This window comes from Ochotona curzoniae, unplaced genomic scaffold (genome assembly GCF_017591425.1).
Source record: "Ochotona curzoniae isolate NIBS_2020 unplaced genomic scaffold, NIBS_Ocur_1.0 scaffold_4812, whole genome shotgun sequence".
NCBI classification, from domain to species: Eukaryota; Metazoa; Chordata; class Mammalia; order Lagomorpha; family Ochotonidae; genus Ochotona; species Ochotona curzoniae.
In genome coordinates this window covers 3,083,514-3,099,002 of record NW_024467124.1, presented here as the reverse complement: position 1 = coordinate 3,099,002, position 15,489 = coordinate 3,083,514, and the positions used below count along the sequence as shown (strand labels likewise).

Genomic DNA, 15,489 nt, shown 5'->3' with positions numbered 1-15,489 from the left:
AACTGCCAGAGGATTCCATCTGAGCCTACTGTGCAGACATCTAGGGACCAGAGTGGCCACCGCCCCATTCCGTAAGATCTCAGCCTTTCCTTTCTTGCCTTCTCATTATTCATCACATATTTTTATACTTATTAGTTTATATGTATCCACTTAAAGTTCCATAAAACATAGCATCTTTATGTAAAAGAATATCCCAAGTGTCAATCATGCTGGGTATGTAGTGGACTCGGCTGTACATATAGATATTTCTATAATGGGCGGACGGAGACATCTGCTAGGGGGACCTTGCTCATTCATTTGAGGGAAATTGCACAATTAGAATCAGGATCTCTGCTGTTTTTCCTTCTTTTCCTAGGCCTGGTTTCCCAGCCCAAGACGCATTTGAAGGGGAATTTTAGCTTTCAAATTGATCCTAGCAAAGGCTTATGAATGGTATATCTATTTTAAGCTATATATATATAATAAGGCTGGCTATTCTTGAGGATAGGTAACCTTGCCAATTGGTTGAAAAATCAGCAGTAAGATTCAGTGACCAATGCCAAGTGATCTGAGTGAGTTTTCCTTTAATGTAGGCCCTGGTCTCCCAAGGGTTAACTCCACAGCTCAGCTGTTTCTCAAAGGTGTAACAGGAAGGGCAATCATGGCCTGATACATTTAGCCCGTGGCTTGACTGCAATTTCCCTCCTTCCTGCTTCCCATTTTTGCACGTCCTGACTGCAATTTCCCTCCTTCCTGCTTCCCCTTTTTGCACGTCCTTGGGGGAGCTTAGGTGTTGCTTAACCATTGGGAAGATCCTGGGAGGGGCCAAGCAGACTATATAAGAGAGTTCGACTTTGAATAAAGGCCTCACTTCACAAGAATGAGTCTCAGTGTGTTGTGTGTCTTGTCTGTCTTGTCTGTCTCATAAACCTAGTCCCTCCGCTCGACTCGGGGCTGGAAGTACGTGGCGATGCGGGCGTTGCCAACACTTTAATACATTCACTTTTGACTAGTGTGTTGACTTTTTGTAGAAGAGGCCAGGCCAAATAAAATTTGAATGGCTTCTTCTTGGAAAACACAGAGCTGTCTTCTGAAGAAAATGGTCACAGTGGATTCCAGCCCAATGTCATGGGATCCTATGTGAATAACTGCCTCCAGGGAAGTGGAATGAAAATTCTGACCTTGTCCCCCACTCGCACACCCAGTGCATGGTGAGACTTGGGCAGCTCTGGGGAGTGCTACAGTTTCGAGGTGCCCCTCAGTTCATGTGTTGGATTCCTATGTTCAGTGTGCTGGGACGGGAGGTTGAAAAGGAGGTGATGAAGTCCTGAGGACTCTGCCCCGAGTGGATGAACGGCATCACAGGACTCAGTTGCTGTAAAAGTGAGTAGTTCTTTTGCCCTTGGGTAGTGAACCAAAAGGGTGCTCAGCAGATGCCAGTCTATGCCCAGAGACATACCAGCTTCCACATACACTCACACACACACATTCACACATAGGCACACAGACATGCACACACACACAAACTGCACAAGCCACCCGGTTTCCAGTCATGCAAACTTACACATGCACAGACACAAACATACGTGCATGAAAACACACACATTACACACACACAGTTACACCCACACACCATGTCTCCAGAGTCATTCCAGCTCACACACACAAATACACATACATGTCTACACACCACACACACAAAGCTACCCAGTCTCCAGTCATGCAAGCTTACACACACACACACACACACACACACACATCAATACACACACACCCACTCCACACACAAAGATCGGTGTAGACACATGCATGCTCACACACCCACATCCAGACACAACAAACATCAATACAGACACACACACACACACAGTCCCTGGGGTTATAATTTACCTGGTTAATGATGTTCCATTATGACAATTCTAAGACTAAAATTGAGACAAACCAAGACATAAAGAAAACCTGCGGAAACTCCACTTTATTTTTAAAAAAACAAAACAAAACAATAAAACAAAATTGAAGCTGGGCTGTTCCTCAATTCCTTGATATTGTCTCTTACTGAAAAGTTTTGAGATCCCAGGATTTCACAGTAGAACGCCAGCATCTGATTTAAAACTGTCCCGAGGAGTATTTGATCTACCTGCTGCTAGTTACAACTTAATGACTGGGGTTGAATCCACTGTGGGACATCCGGGTTGTGCCAGGGATCTCTCAGCCCTTTCTTTTTTTTTTTTTTTTATTGTTGCTTACATTATATTATGTAGTACAGTTTTATAGGCGCTCTCAGCCCTTTCTGTTCCTAGTTTTGATATTTACATTCCAGGATAGAAGAGAACATATTGTAGGACCAAATGGAAGCGAATGGGGAACTGATGGGTGCAGCCTTACAGGCAAAACAGCATAAAAACCAGCAGGATGTCATGAAAGAGAAGTATTAGGAGGAAAAGACGTTAGCTCAATATTTTTAGTCTCATTTCTGCCATTTTTAATTTCCATTCTCTTTTGAATAGCTGTTTCACACTTTTTTTTTGCTCCATGACCTCCCCCACTGGCTTTTTTCCACTTCTGGGTTGTTCCTACATCCCACCACCAGCCAATGGTGATTGGGACACCGTAGCCTTGCTCCTCAACACACTGGTTGCCGGAGGAAGGCCTTCTGCTCCGTCCCATAGCAGCCCCTCTTCTTCATGGCTATGGATTTCCCAGCCCACACCAGCCTAGGCAGTGTGTTTTATTGATCATTGGATTCAAAACCTGTCATCTGTCTAAGAGAAAGATACGTTGTAAAGAGCTGGAAGCAGATAATTTCACTGAGAAATCAAATTACTGATCACCAATTCCCCAAATGGCCCAGTCAGCAAATTTACCAAACTCCAGAGTTCCAGTTGAACAGTTTTCATTTTGTCTTCTCAGCATGATATAAGGGAATGTGGACTGGCCTAGCTTGCTGCTGCACCTGCAGATGGAGGGCTAGAGCGAAACAGAGGCTGAGGGGATAGAATAAGGATGTATCTTGCAGAAAGACTTGTGATGAATGTGTCATTGACAAACTTACTCGTAAGAAGATTTAGAAACACTTGGAATATTCATGAATCTATTAACAAACAGATTCCCCATGAATATATTCATGGGAATAATTTTTGAGAGAAATATGTTTGTTAGTGAACATATTCATAGAGAATATATATTCTCAAATATTAAGCATATAGTCATAGAAACTCTTCCTATTCAAGATAATAGTCTTTCTTTTAAAAATTTTTTTATTTTTATTTCAAAGGCAGAAATAATTACAAAGAAAAGAAGAGACAGAAAGAGCTTCCATTTGCTGGTTCACTCTCCAAATGGTCACAACAGCTGGAGCTGGACCGGTTTTAAGCTAGGAGCCTGGAGCTTCTTCCAAGTCTCCCATGGGGGTTTAGAAGCCCAAAGACTTGACCATCCTCCACTGCCTTCCTAGGCCACAAGCAGGAAGCTGGATCGGAAACGGATCAGCCGGAACACAAACTGATGCCCATGTGAGATGCCCACGCTGCAAGGCAGGTTAGTCTATTGAGCCATCACATCAGCCCCAGTCAAGATTATTATTTTTAAAGATTTATTTATTTATTGGAAAGTCAGATATACAGAGAGGAGTGGAGACAGAGAGGAAGATCTTCCGTCCGATGATTCACTCTCCAAGTGAGCACAATGGCCAATGCTATGCCGATCCGAAGCCAGGATCCAGGAACCTCTTACGGGTATCCCACATGAATGCAGGGTCCCAAAACTTTGGGCCGTCCTCGACTGCTTTCCCAGGCCACAGGCAGGGAGCTGGATGGGAAGCGGAGCTGCTGGGATTAGAACTGGCACCCACATGGGATTCTGGCATGTTCAAGGAGAGGACTTTAGCTGCTAGGCCACACCGCCGGGCCGAAGATTATTATTTTTTTAAGCTCTGGGAGTTGCAGAGCTAAAAACTGAGTGAGTGGGTGAGAGCTGGTGTTTTGCTGAGTGGTCGAAAGTTGTTTCTAGATCATGCAGCTGGCAAGTCACAGGTCTGTGGGTTTAAAACTGCACCATATCTAAAGCCCAAGTGCCTCCTGGTATCCTTCCTTGCCTCCACCCTTGCTCAAGAGACAGGGATGCTGTGGACATGAATGAGTCACCTATGACAGCCCAGGCATGTCTGCAAGGCAGCACTCAGCCAGGACGCGGTGTCCTTGTGGGGATCCTGAGCTGGCTAGGGCCCTATCTCCCGTGTTGTCACCTAGACATGCCTTCACAATGTGGGTTATACACGGTCGGGACTGCCAGTCACAGAGGAAGAAAAGGGGTGCTCAGAGACCATTAGGGTATATATTTCTTAATATCCTAGGACTGTGGTGAGAGAAATTATTTTTATTAAAGTTATCTGAAATGACAGTCTCAGAAGTCCTAGGCTCCCTTAGGATTCTTGCTAATGATCTAATTTCCAGCATCATGATGTGTACTTAGCATGTGTTGGACAAATGGTCCTTTGGGGGAATTTCTCCTAATAACCTAGAAGCCTGTACATTTTGCAGTTCTGTCAGGAGGAGGCAAGTAAGAGGAAGAAGCTGTGTCCGGTGAGAGGCTTGACTGGGTCTGTCAGGGCAGGCCGCTGCCTGACCCTGTGGGGCAGTGTTTGCTCCTGGCACAGGGACCACTTCAGTCTGTGATGGGACACTCCCTCCTGGGGCCCATCAGGACTGAGGAAGGGGATGTTAGTTGGATCAGAAGCTTGAGGTGAGTAGAGGTGAGACCAGGGAGGATGGGGACCTCACAGCTGCATGGGCCACACCTGCCATTGGGCTTCCAGCATAGAGCGGCACTAAGAAGGGAGGGCCTGGCAGGGCTGCCCAAGGCTGGACAGGCTTGCCTAAGGACTCATGGGGCCTGTTCATGGGAGAGTCTCAGAGGCTCAGCCACTGCTGACTTAGAAAAAGAATTGCTGTTGGCGGTTTCCTGATGTTACTTCTTGGCGGCTCTTAGCTGTCAGTACCTGCTATGTGAATGCTTCACAGATGTTGTGCAAACTGGTATTACTAGATGTGAAATCTGCATATGCCAGGGTTCTTTAAGAAGTTCATGGTAATTATGTATCATGGAAAAAAAATTGCATGCATTTAAAAGCATCTTTCACACCAAAATAAACTTGTCTTTTAATTCCAGTTTTCCACGAATGCTCTGAAGCACCCTAGTATGTGTTGTGCCAACTGTTGGCTTTCACAAGCATGTGGGCACCCCCAAAGTCATACTGAAAAACTCTTAGGGTAGGTGTTGTTTTCTTCTTTCAGAGCTGTTCTGTTTGTTTAGGAAATGGTGCAGGTGGAGCTTCTGAGGAGGTTGGCTTGCTTTAGTCATTGATCCACAAGTAAAGGTTTCCTGTGTGCCAGTGAACAGGTGAGACACAAACCAGCGCCCATGTGGGATGCTGGCCTTGTGGGTGGAGCACTAGCCAATTGAGCCACTGCACCTGTCTGGAGTGAACATGAGAGAGGTTCGGCCGCTCTGCTGGGGGAGCTCAAGCAGCAGCTTCCTGTGACAGAACATCTGTCCCCCAAGTTCTCTTTTGAATGTCAAGCTTGAGGTCCCCGGGAGACAAAGCCAGACGTCCAACAGACAGCTGGACAGCGGGACCACTCTCTTCCTAGGTGATCACACCAACTCACATGAACAAAACAGTTCAACCCTAATTTGGCCGTCCTGCTGAGAGCCTGTTCAGGATCCTCGTGTTGAAATGCCGGTATCTGATATACAAGCCACAAAGTTCTGGCTTACCATGGAGCCTATACAATGAGCAATTCTGCAGCTCTCCATAATTAAAAAAAAAATGATTGATGCCTCAGGAGACCCCCTAAGGAATGTGACCCTCCAAAAGTGGCTGACTTCTTCGCTGGCCAGTGCACATTGCTGTCCTTCTCCACTCACAGAGAAAGCATGCTCCAGGCTGCGCTGCAGGCATTGGTCATGACAGCACAGTAATTAAGACACTCACCAGATGCAGCTTTTGTCTGTTTATTATCATTCAAAATATATTAAAATCTTAACAGAGCAGAACAGGTACTTTTATTGCACATGGCTGTTTACAACAAACAAACAAACAAAACCAAATTCCATAGAAATAAAATTAACAGCAAACAATAATGTATTCAAATTCCATTTCTGTAAGGAGTGAAAGGCTTGGAATCAACGCACACCTCAGAAAATTTATTCTTTCTACAGGGACCTACAGTTTCAGAAATTCCTGAAGTAGGATCCACTTTCTTAAACTGTAACATTCTTAACAAAGGAAATGGATAGTCAGGGCTGAGTCTTTTTTTCTTGGTTATAGCCTTTCTCTTCCCACTCGGAAGTGATGACTGTGCCCTCCCCTGAGGGTGGCCGTTATTATGTGTGACAGGAGCCAGAACTGTAAGCAAAGAGGTATTTAAGGACTTCAAAATTGGTGGGATTGATTCCTCACAGAAATCTCAGATACAAACACTTGTACCAAAAGGAAAAGGACTGATAACAATTTTTAGAAATTGATACCGAGCTCCTTAGCTTAGAGATCGAATGTTTAAAAGCTGTGTATAGGCCCAGGTGTAACAGCTCACTGCAATACAAATTCCACAGCCCACGGGATAAAACAGGTACAGCAGCAACCTCTTTGGGGTGTAGCCCAGGTGGGTGGCAGCCTACCCACCAATGCCCCGAGGCCCTCTGCAAGTGCCCTGGCCTCAGCAGGGTCAGGCCAGCTTTGAACGCGCCCACCCTCTCCCACAACAGTTTGCTCTCACCTTAGCCCCGGCTATTCTCCTCCTTCTTGTAAACTCCAGAAAACCACGGGTGGCCGTGGGGAGCAAACCAGGAAACAGATAATGGAACAGTAAGAAATGAAAATATGTGCTTATTATTGCTGTTATCTTTAAAGATTCACACTTTCCTGAGTAAAAGATGTAAAAATCTCCCATGAAGTCTCTGTCTCTCTTTTTAAAGCACCAGGCCTTGTTCTCTTGGACCCGTGGCCCCCCAGATGGCAGATGGGCCATCTCAGGTGTGGCGTGGGTGAAGATACTCCTCAGTGTTTCTGAAGACACATCTCCACCATTTGCCCATGAGAGAGCTGTGTGCTTGCAAATGGGGGGGGGGGCGTAATTTTCTTCCGTTGTAAGGGGAGAATTGGGTGTGACTGGGGCTTCTTTGGTCTGTTTGCTGCAGCACATGAGAGCGGGTGGTCCTGCCCAAGGGTGCCCTTCCTAAACTTCAACTTGTGCCCCAACCTGCAGCCACAGGCCTGGGGTCAGGCATCAGGGTCCTCCGCACACACAGCCCAAGGATACTTCAGAATGCCCTGGTGAAAGCGGGACAGAAGCAGAGACATCAACATCAAAAAACGCGCATCTTGCCAAGGGGCTTGGTGCCTGCGGAAGTCCTGTGAGCTGGCTATGCCCTGACCTGGCCTTGGGCAAGGTCTTCCTCAGTAAGATCCTGGGAGCTCTTGAACATCAGGATGGCGTTGTAGATCTTCAGTGCGGGGCCCAGTTTGATCTTCATCACTTTGACGATGTCCGTCTGTGTCAGAAGCAGGAAGGCTTTGCCGTCAATTTGCTACAAAGAAGGAAACACACACAAATGAACACTCCTGTTTGTGGGCCTGTTCCCTGGTGCCCAGTGTGGTGGTACGGGGGCTCATGGCCCCAGAAGGAGATCAGCGACCTCAGGGTTCCCTCCACCGGCTGCTCAGTTGAAGCTGAGTTAGATTAAAATGGCACCCTGGTGAGTATGAACTCAACAGACACAAAGTGCTCCCAGGCTACATTTTGGTTGTGATGTTTTCAAAATCTTGATCTTAGTCTGTATTGAGAGACTTAAGAATTGATAGTAAGCAAATTTCTAGCAATTTCTTCCAAGAATACGTTACATGTCTCAGTCTTATTCATAACAGGCAGGCACTGACGCAACCCAGGGTTACAATAACGACAGGGATGGGGAGCCACCATCATCCCAATTCACATCCCAGTGAAGCTTTTAGTGGCCTGGAAAATCTTTCATCAACTCTTACACAACAAAACAAGATATGATGCTACAGAAAGATGTCAGATTTAGTCTGCAACAGTATATATGCACGGTCACATTTATACAAATGTATATTTAATAGATCTGCAGTCTGTATGTACAGTATTGAGAGAAGCTATCTTTGGCTGATGAAATACTGGGGGCTGCTTATTTTTTTTCCTTTGATTTTCCTAAATGAAGTAAAAAAGCTGTATTACCCAATATTAGTAGAAATGTATACAAAATAATTGTTTCCTTTTTAATTCCTAAATTATATTTTAAACTAGCTCAGAATGATTCCTGGATTCAGATGAGCAAGTTTGGGGTTTAATATAGATCAGGAATGGTGATGGATTTGTTCACTAATGGCACTGCAGCAATCACTGCATAATGTATATACATACCAATCCATCATGTTGGATACCTTGAATATATTTAATCTTAATTTGAAAATTGCATATTATTCATTTATTTATAAGCCAAAGTTATAGAGATAAAGGCTGAGATAGGGAGCGAGACATCTGCTGTATCTGCTGCACTCCCCAAATGGCTACAATGGTTGGGCTGGGCTCCCATGAGGGCGGAGGTGCTTCTTTCCATGTCCATTATTGGGAGCTGGATCCAAAGTGGAGCAACTGGGACCTGAACTACTTCTCAGATGGGATGCTGGTGTTGCAAGGTGTTGGCTTAACCTGTTACACCACAAAACCAGCCCCAACAATTACATATTTTTTAATTGAAAATATGTTTTAGCCTAAAATGTAATGGCTTCCCCCATCACAGGTGACCCCGCCACCAAGTGAGCTGTTTATCCATAGCTCCTGAAGGTCCTGTGTCTTCTGCAAGTCCTTCCATCAATGCAACTTACTTGCACCCAGCCTGGCTCAGGATTCCTGGATCCAGAATCTCCTTCATTTGCTGTTTCAGAACCACAAAGGCAGACATGAGATATCCATGGCAACACCCTTCCTGACCCTAGCACTAGGATTCTAACCCTTTGTCAACTGCAGATGTTCAGTAATGACTTGTACACAACCCTTACATAGGGATGCTATGGGAGAAGGAGACCCCTGGGTGGTACGCAAGAGTCTTAACTTTTAAAACAGTTTTAGCAAGCTTTCTGTGCAATAATCATATGGTGCCTAAGGTCTCATCCATGTGGGGAGTGGAATATTTTTCCCAAGGCAGAGGAGAGCATGTCCCTACTTCCATTATCTTGATCTGGATTCAACCTCAGGATTTTCAGGAAAATGCCACCTGTTACATAATCAGGTGTCCTAACAACAAGATGCTAATGTTTACAGAACTACTATAATACTCGAAGTGTTAAGCTTGGGCACTCTGACGTGCCAAGAGCCACTATTTTTCCTCCCCCATATAGATAATCTAGTGGACAAGATGGGTTCTTGGGCACTGCCATATGTGCAGAGTGCACTGTGTGTGTATGAATGTGTGTGTCAGGGTCATACCCGAGCCAGTCATGGGCAGGCAGAGCCCTTGGCAACTGCCTGGGTTGATACCACCTGAGCTTGGTGCTGTGCTGCCCTCTGGGCACTCAGGGATCCAGGACTCCCAACTCCTAAAGGACTTGCTCTGAAGAGTACTCTGCATTCGTAACACAGAGAGGTGTGTGCTGCTTTCTAGAATGGCAGAGTTCTAGAGCAGCAATTGAGGCTCTGGAATCTGACCGTTTTTCCTCAGTGTGTCCAACCTTCCACAGCTCAGGTCCTTCCTGGGTGGGCCACCATCATGGAGCTGTGGTGGGGATCAATGCTCTACAACTATGAGGATGCACATGGCAAGTCCAGGTAAACAGTCAACAGCATGAACATGCTCACTGTTATTCTGCAGTAGGTGTAACCTCTTTTGCAGCCCTGATCATGGATACTAATTCCAAGACCAAATGTTAAGCAGTTCAGCATGCCACTAGCCAAAAGGCAAAAAGCAGAAACTCCACAGGAAGATATTTTTGGTTTCTATGCATCACTCATAAAGCAGGTGCAGGGCAGGGACAGACTGAATGGTTCCATCCTTACTTGGGAGTGGACAAATCCCCTCTGCATCCCAGTGAAATCCCAGGAAGTATTCCGTCCCAATTCCCTCCCTCCCATCCACAGGGAGGCTTAATGCCACCATCAGGAGGATGCTTCATGACACCTGCAAGTATTAACTCATTACTGCCAGGGTTAGAAAGTTATCAGCAAAATTTATATTGATGTCCAGTTCCCATTGTGACGTTTCAAAATGTGGATGCAGAAGAGTAGGCCATGATGGGCTCTGTCCTCAGGTAACAGGTTATCTTTTGTGTGGATTTGTTATAAAAGTGAGGGTAGTTCCGGCTTTTGGATGCACCCCCCTCATCCGTGTGATGTTCTGAACCTCCTCGGAACCTTACAGAGTCCCCAAAGCAAGAGTGCCCTCACCAGATGCTGCCTCTTGACCTAATCCTTCCTGTTTCCAGAACAGTGACCTAAGTAAGCTTATATTAGTTACCCACGCCGTGATATTCAATTACATAAATGGAAGGTGGCAAAGACACATCATCTTGTACAGGGTATTTACAAAGCATGGCGTGTGAGCCAGGTGCCACAGAGCTCTGTGACAGAAAAGCTGGGTATAAGAAAACTCAAGACGGGAGCAGTCCTGATATCCCACTTGCGTTTCTGGCTCTTTCCACATTGGCCCTACTCTTGCTTCCACAAGCAACTTTTATGTACACATCTGTAAATGGACACAGAGCACCTCTGGAGGTATGGCAGCAGAGATGCATATATTGTTTATAGCTCTCACCTCTTTCCTGAAGCATTTAGCCTGTTCTTCACAGCCCAGAAGAGACTGCACAAACTCAGCCACCTGCAGAGCAAGTTGAAAGGTCTCATTTAGAACATACACCTGCAGGTAAACCAAGTCCACCACTGGAGGAAGACACACTCCACATCGTTCACTTGCTTGCTGTTCAAATAGCCCTTACCACCTCACAGCTCAGAAATCAGAGCTCCAGTCTTTTCTGTCCTTTTGTCACCAGGCCTTTCCTGGATCATGGGGATAGTGGTGTCAAGACAGCTTCCATCTGATTGAGGCTCTGGCTTTAGGGAAGTTTCTTACGTCTGGTCTTCCCAAGCCCCCTGGCAGGGAGTGGGCTGGAGTGGGCAGTGGTCCTGTGCAGCATTGCCATGAGGATGGCCAAGGGGTGCTGATCTGTCAACTTGCTCTCTCGCTCCTCTCCTAGTCCCCAGGTCCTCACCGGGTGTTTGGCCAACTGCAAAAACTCTACATCTAAGATGTGAGTCCCCAAACAAATGAGGCTAGAGTTGAATCTTGGCAACCCACACACATGCACAGTCAGTAGCAGGGCAGATCTGAACTCAGGCTATGCAAGTCCAAATGCAAAATTCTAAAGTCGATCTCTTCAATTCGACTTCCTATTCTCACTATATCCCCCATCACCCAAATTCCTTTAAGTTAGAGAGCACTCTGACAAAGACCTGGCTGATGGCTCAGGAACTGATTCGGTATGCCTAGCAGACACTTGTGGGGAGCTGACTGAACACATGTGATACAGTGCAGACTCCCGACAAAGTGGAAGGACAGCTGAGTTCTGGCTGTGACTGGCCAGGTCAGGTGTGGAGGCAGCATGGGCTGAAAGGCTCCCAGAAGCAAAGGTGAATGCAGCCGTGGCAGGTGCCGCCTGCAGGAGGAACTGTCTTTGCTTTGGGACTCCTTTCTCGCCCTCTGCCTTTGTTGCCTGCATTCTGTGCACCTGCCCTCCTCTCTCTGATCTCTCCTTGAGAGAGAGCTACACAGCTCAGGACATGGGGTCAGCCTGTTCCACAAGTATCCAGGTACACCTGCTTCTTCCGGACTTGGGCACAAACAGCAGTCCAGGAGGGACACTAGGTATTCATGGATTCTTAGTCACAGCACAGTGACAGCCACAGCGCTCACCATGATACCTGCATGTGTGCCCTGAGCTCGCTCACAGCTCTACAGTATCTTCTTGGAGCCATCAGTGTGTTGGCGTCTGCTTTTACTCATCTCTGCTGTTGCCAGTATATTTTATCATCAGTTGTTTTACTAAAGTGCTGAGTGACAAAGGGTTTTAAATGTGCTCCCAAAGCAGTCATTATGCTGCCATGCGGTCACACCTTCAGGCCCTGGGAGTTCCTGGGCCTGTGTGTGGGTGCTCACACCATCCTTGGCTCTTTGCATGATGAGCAGGTTCACAGTGGGATCTAGTAATTCATAAGCAGGGGAGGCCAAACCAGCTCGCTAAGTTAATGCAGTTTGCCTAGGCAAACAGGAGCTGTAGGATGCGAGTTTGGTATTTGCAGGCAGCTGCTAGGTGCCACCGAGGGTCTCTGGTCAAGCTACTGAAATGGCACAGATGGGGTGATGACAGAGCAGGTGAGGGCAGGCCTGAGGGTGGCTGCTCAGGACTGTCAGGGTCTCAGGCCCTGGACACTGAGGAAGGGAGGGGCTCTGTGTTTCTCCATGTTGCTCTCCTGGCTTTGTGCAAGGCTTCTCAGTAGGTGCTGGGAGGGTTGCCCCCATGAGCAGGTAGGGACTGAATGCCTGACAGGAGGTATCTGGTGCATTTGGGAAAGCTCTTAAATTCCTCTTAGACTGCCTGTATCGCGGGCTGTGTGTATGTGAGTGTGTAGGGAGGATTCAGGGAAGTCTCCATGAAGGCAGCAGCCCTTGAGGTGTGCCCAGTGTTTCCACTTCGGGTGACCTGGGGTGAATGAATAGAGCAGCCCGAGACTCTCAAGAGCAAGCCCAGGAGAAGGGTGAGCAGCAGCAGCGGGGTGTCCAGCACAGCTGGGGCTGAGTGGTAAGAGAGGCAGAGGCAGCCCTGGTTTCTCCATGGGAGTTTGCATTTCCATTAGCTAGTGGCAGGGAGCCCTGTGTCCTCTGCTCTGGCCATGCACTGGATTCACCTGCAGGGCACTGAAACCAAATGAGGGCCAGGCCTCATGCCACTGTGATTACAAATGAGCTGAGCTGGGCTGGGTCCAAGTGCTGCACATTTATTTTTAGAGCGCCTCGGTTGACGCTAATGTGCACTGAGGGCCGAGGACAGTGGCGCTCAAGAAAGCTGGCACGATGCTCCGGCAGCATCTAGGGGATTCATGCTAGGCTCCCTGGTATCATCTGTAGGGGACCCAGTGGCAACAGGACACAGGGAAGCACCAAGGGCCCAGGTGCTCTGCTCTCCAGGCAGGAGCAGGAGATGCTGCAGAGGTAAAATCCCAAGCCTAGAGGACCAGGTGGGGGCAAGGAAGGAATGAAAGCTGAGGGTGGGCAGCAGGCCTGCGAGCACAACTGCTCAGCTTCAATTTCCCTGATACTTTGGGCTACCTCATTCTCTGTGTTGAGGGCTGCCCCGGGCACTGCATGGGTTGAGTAGTGTCCCTGGTCTCCACTTGGCAGGGATCTGTAGCAATGCGCCCATCCCACCTGGGACATCCAAACACGTGTCTGGATGTTGCCTCATGTTCATGCGCAGAAAGGCTCTTCTGTAGGGGTCACCTTTTCACAGAAAGATGCAATGTCATAAAGATAGAGATGAATGACCAGAAATCAGCTGAATAGCCACATTTGGTTCCACCATTACCAGCTGCTGTGGGGAAGCCATGCCAGTGCCAGGCTCACTTTCAGAATGAGGTGGCTGATTGGAAAGAGGGCTCTGAAATAGTTGTTTCAAAGGGCTTCTGTTCACAGAGCAAGTGTTGCCAGTAGCTTTGATGGTTTGCATATGTTAAACTGTCCTTTTCTGGGCAAACAAATGAAAAAAGGCCCACATCCTTCTTCCTTCATTTTGTTAGCCAGGAAATCACTGTCTGTGTCAGAGGTAAATTGGATTTTTAATGGGAATAAATAATGTGCTGAACCACAGTGTCAACAGAACAGAGCGGGTGCTGCCCAGAAGGTGGCCTTGGTCAACGTCAGCCCAGTGCCTGTGCCTCCTCGCCAGTGCTCTGAGGTCTGCAGTCTATGGGGCAGCTGTGGGCTCCTTGGCTGTCCCCTCATCTGAATTCCTAGCCATTCATGTAAGACATTCCCTTTCTTTCTTTCCCAAAGTACAGGACAAATTTCACAAAACCTATTGAGATGATACTTTAAGAATTGAAAAATCCCCAAAGCTCTGGATTCCGGGTAATTAGCTGGTTTACAAGGTCCTGAAGAACAACTTGTATTTTGAATTTCAGTAGAAAGATGGGATTGCTTTGAATTTTCCACATGTAAGTGGCTAGCTTAAACACACCATAGACTAACATCACAAAGTTTCCCTCTCATTGTCCCTATAGAAGACTTCTTTCACTCTCAAGTTCATGGTAAACTGTGGACAGCTGTTCAGATGAGAGCAAGTGATGAGAAAGGAAATGGCCACCTGCTTGTCCCCCCGCCCCCGCATGATCATTGATGGGCCTGGGATGAGAGCCTGGTGGGAATCCCAGGGCACTGGTGTTAGCTCAGAGCATCCAACATTTCCTGCCTGCTCAGCGCCCTATGACGAAAACCCTGCCTTACTTTGGAAGGACACTGAGTAAGCTGGATCCGGCTATGAGACAAGAGCTGTTGGGGGTGACCCTGCCCAGGGTTTCCACAGAGGAGCCCATTGCTTTACCCAATCATGCACCCCACAACCTGCTTTCTCTCGCTTGCTCTCTGCAGCTCAGCATGCCTTGTGTCCTTCAGGGATCGGGGAGGGGTGAGGGAAGAGGCATGCTGGTCCTTCAATCTTGCTGCACAGTGGTGTCCTCTCATTTTTCTGAGCCTGGAGATGCCTCTCTGGCTGTGTGGGACAGTGTCTCCAGTCTGCCTCTCATATTTTAGCCACAGAGCTTATTTATTTATTTATTTATTTACTTTAAAAGGGCTCAACAGTATAAGGCAACTATGGTTAGTGAGCAGTACCCTGGATTTTTCAAGCACCCCCTCCTGTGTAAACTTTCGCAGTGACTGTCATCCTTCGCAGTTAATGAGCATTTGGGCATTTCTTGCACGGGGAACTTACAAGGGGTACTTTCCATAGCATTTTTGAAAATAATGCTACCCTGCTCCTGACAGGTGGTACCCTGCACCTATGTGCCTGGACACACGCCTGGCAGGAATGAAGGGACTTCATTCATTCACTCATTCATTCAGCACTTGTCAGGCACCTGCTCAGTACAGGATGATTGGCTTTGAAGGTGCAGATGATATGAAATATCCTATTCCAAAAGCATGAACTTTCATACAGGGTATTAAAAAAAAACCCAGAATATCAAATATGAGGCATCTTCAAGAAATTAATGGAAAATGAATATTATAAAAAATGGATTTCAATCCCAGACTCTATGGAATTGTACCATAAAATTAAAAAAAAAAAAAAAGAACAACTACAGTGACATAGATTGTATCTTACAAAATAAATTTCAAATTTTTGTTTAAAAAAATCCTTTATCTTTTAAGTTCATTTTCCACCAACTTCTT

At 46.8% G+C, this 15,489-nt stretch overlaps 1 protein-coding gene across 1 annotated transcript in view; it reads right to left on the bottom strand.

Moving 5' to 3' along the window:
* Positions 1 to 7,401: 7,401 nt before the first annotated feature.
* Positions 7,402 to 15,489, bottom strand: part of L3MBTL4 (L3MBTL histone methyl-lysine binding protein 4) — a 347,858-nt gene continuing 339,770 nt past the window's right edge. The window contains exons 16-17 of the mRNA XM_040970594.1: positions 10,804 to 10,866; positions 7,402 to 7,566 (exon numbers count right to left, since the gene is read on the bottom strand). Coding sequence (XP_040826528.1) covers positions 7,402 to 7,566; positions 10,804 to 10,866 — 228 coding nt within the window. The remainder of the gene's footprint in view (positions 7,567 to 10,803; positions 10,867 to 15,489) is intronic.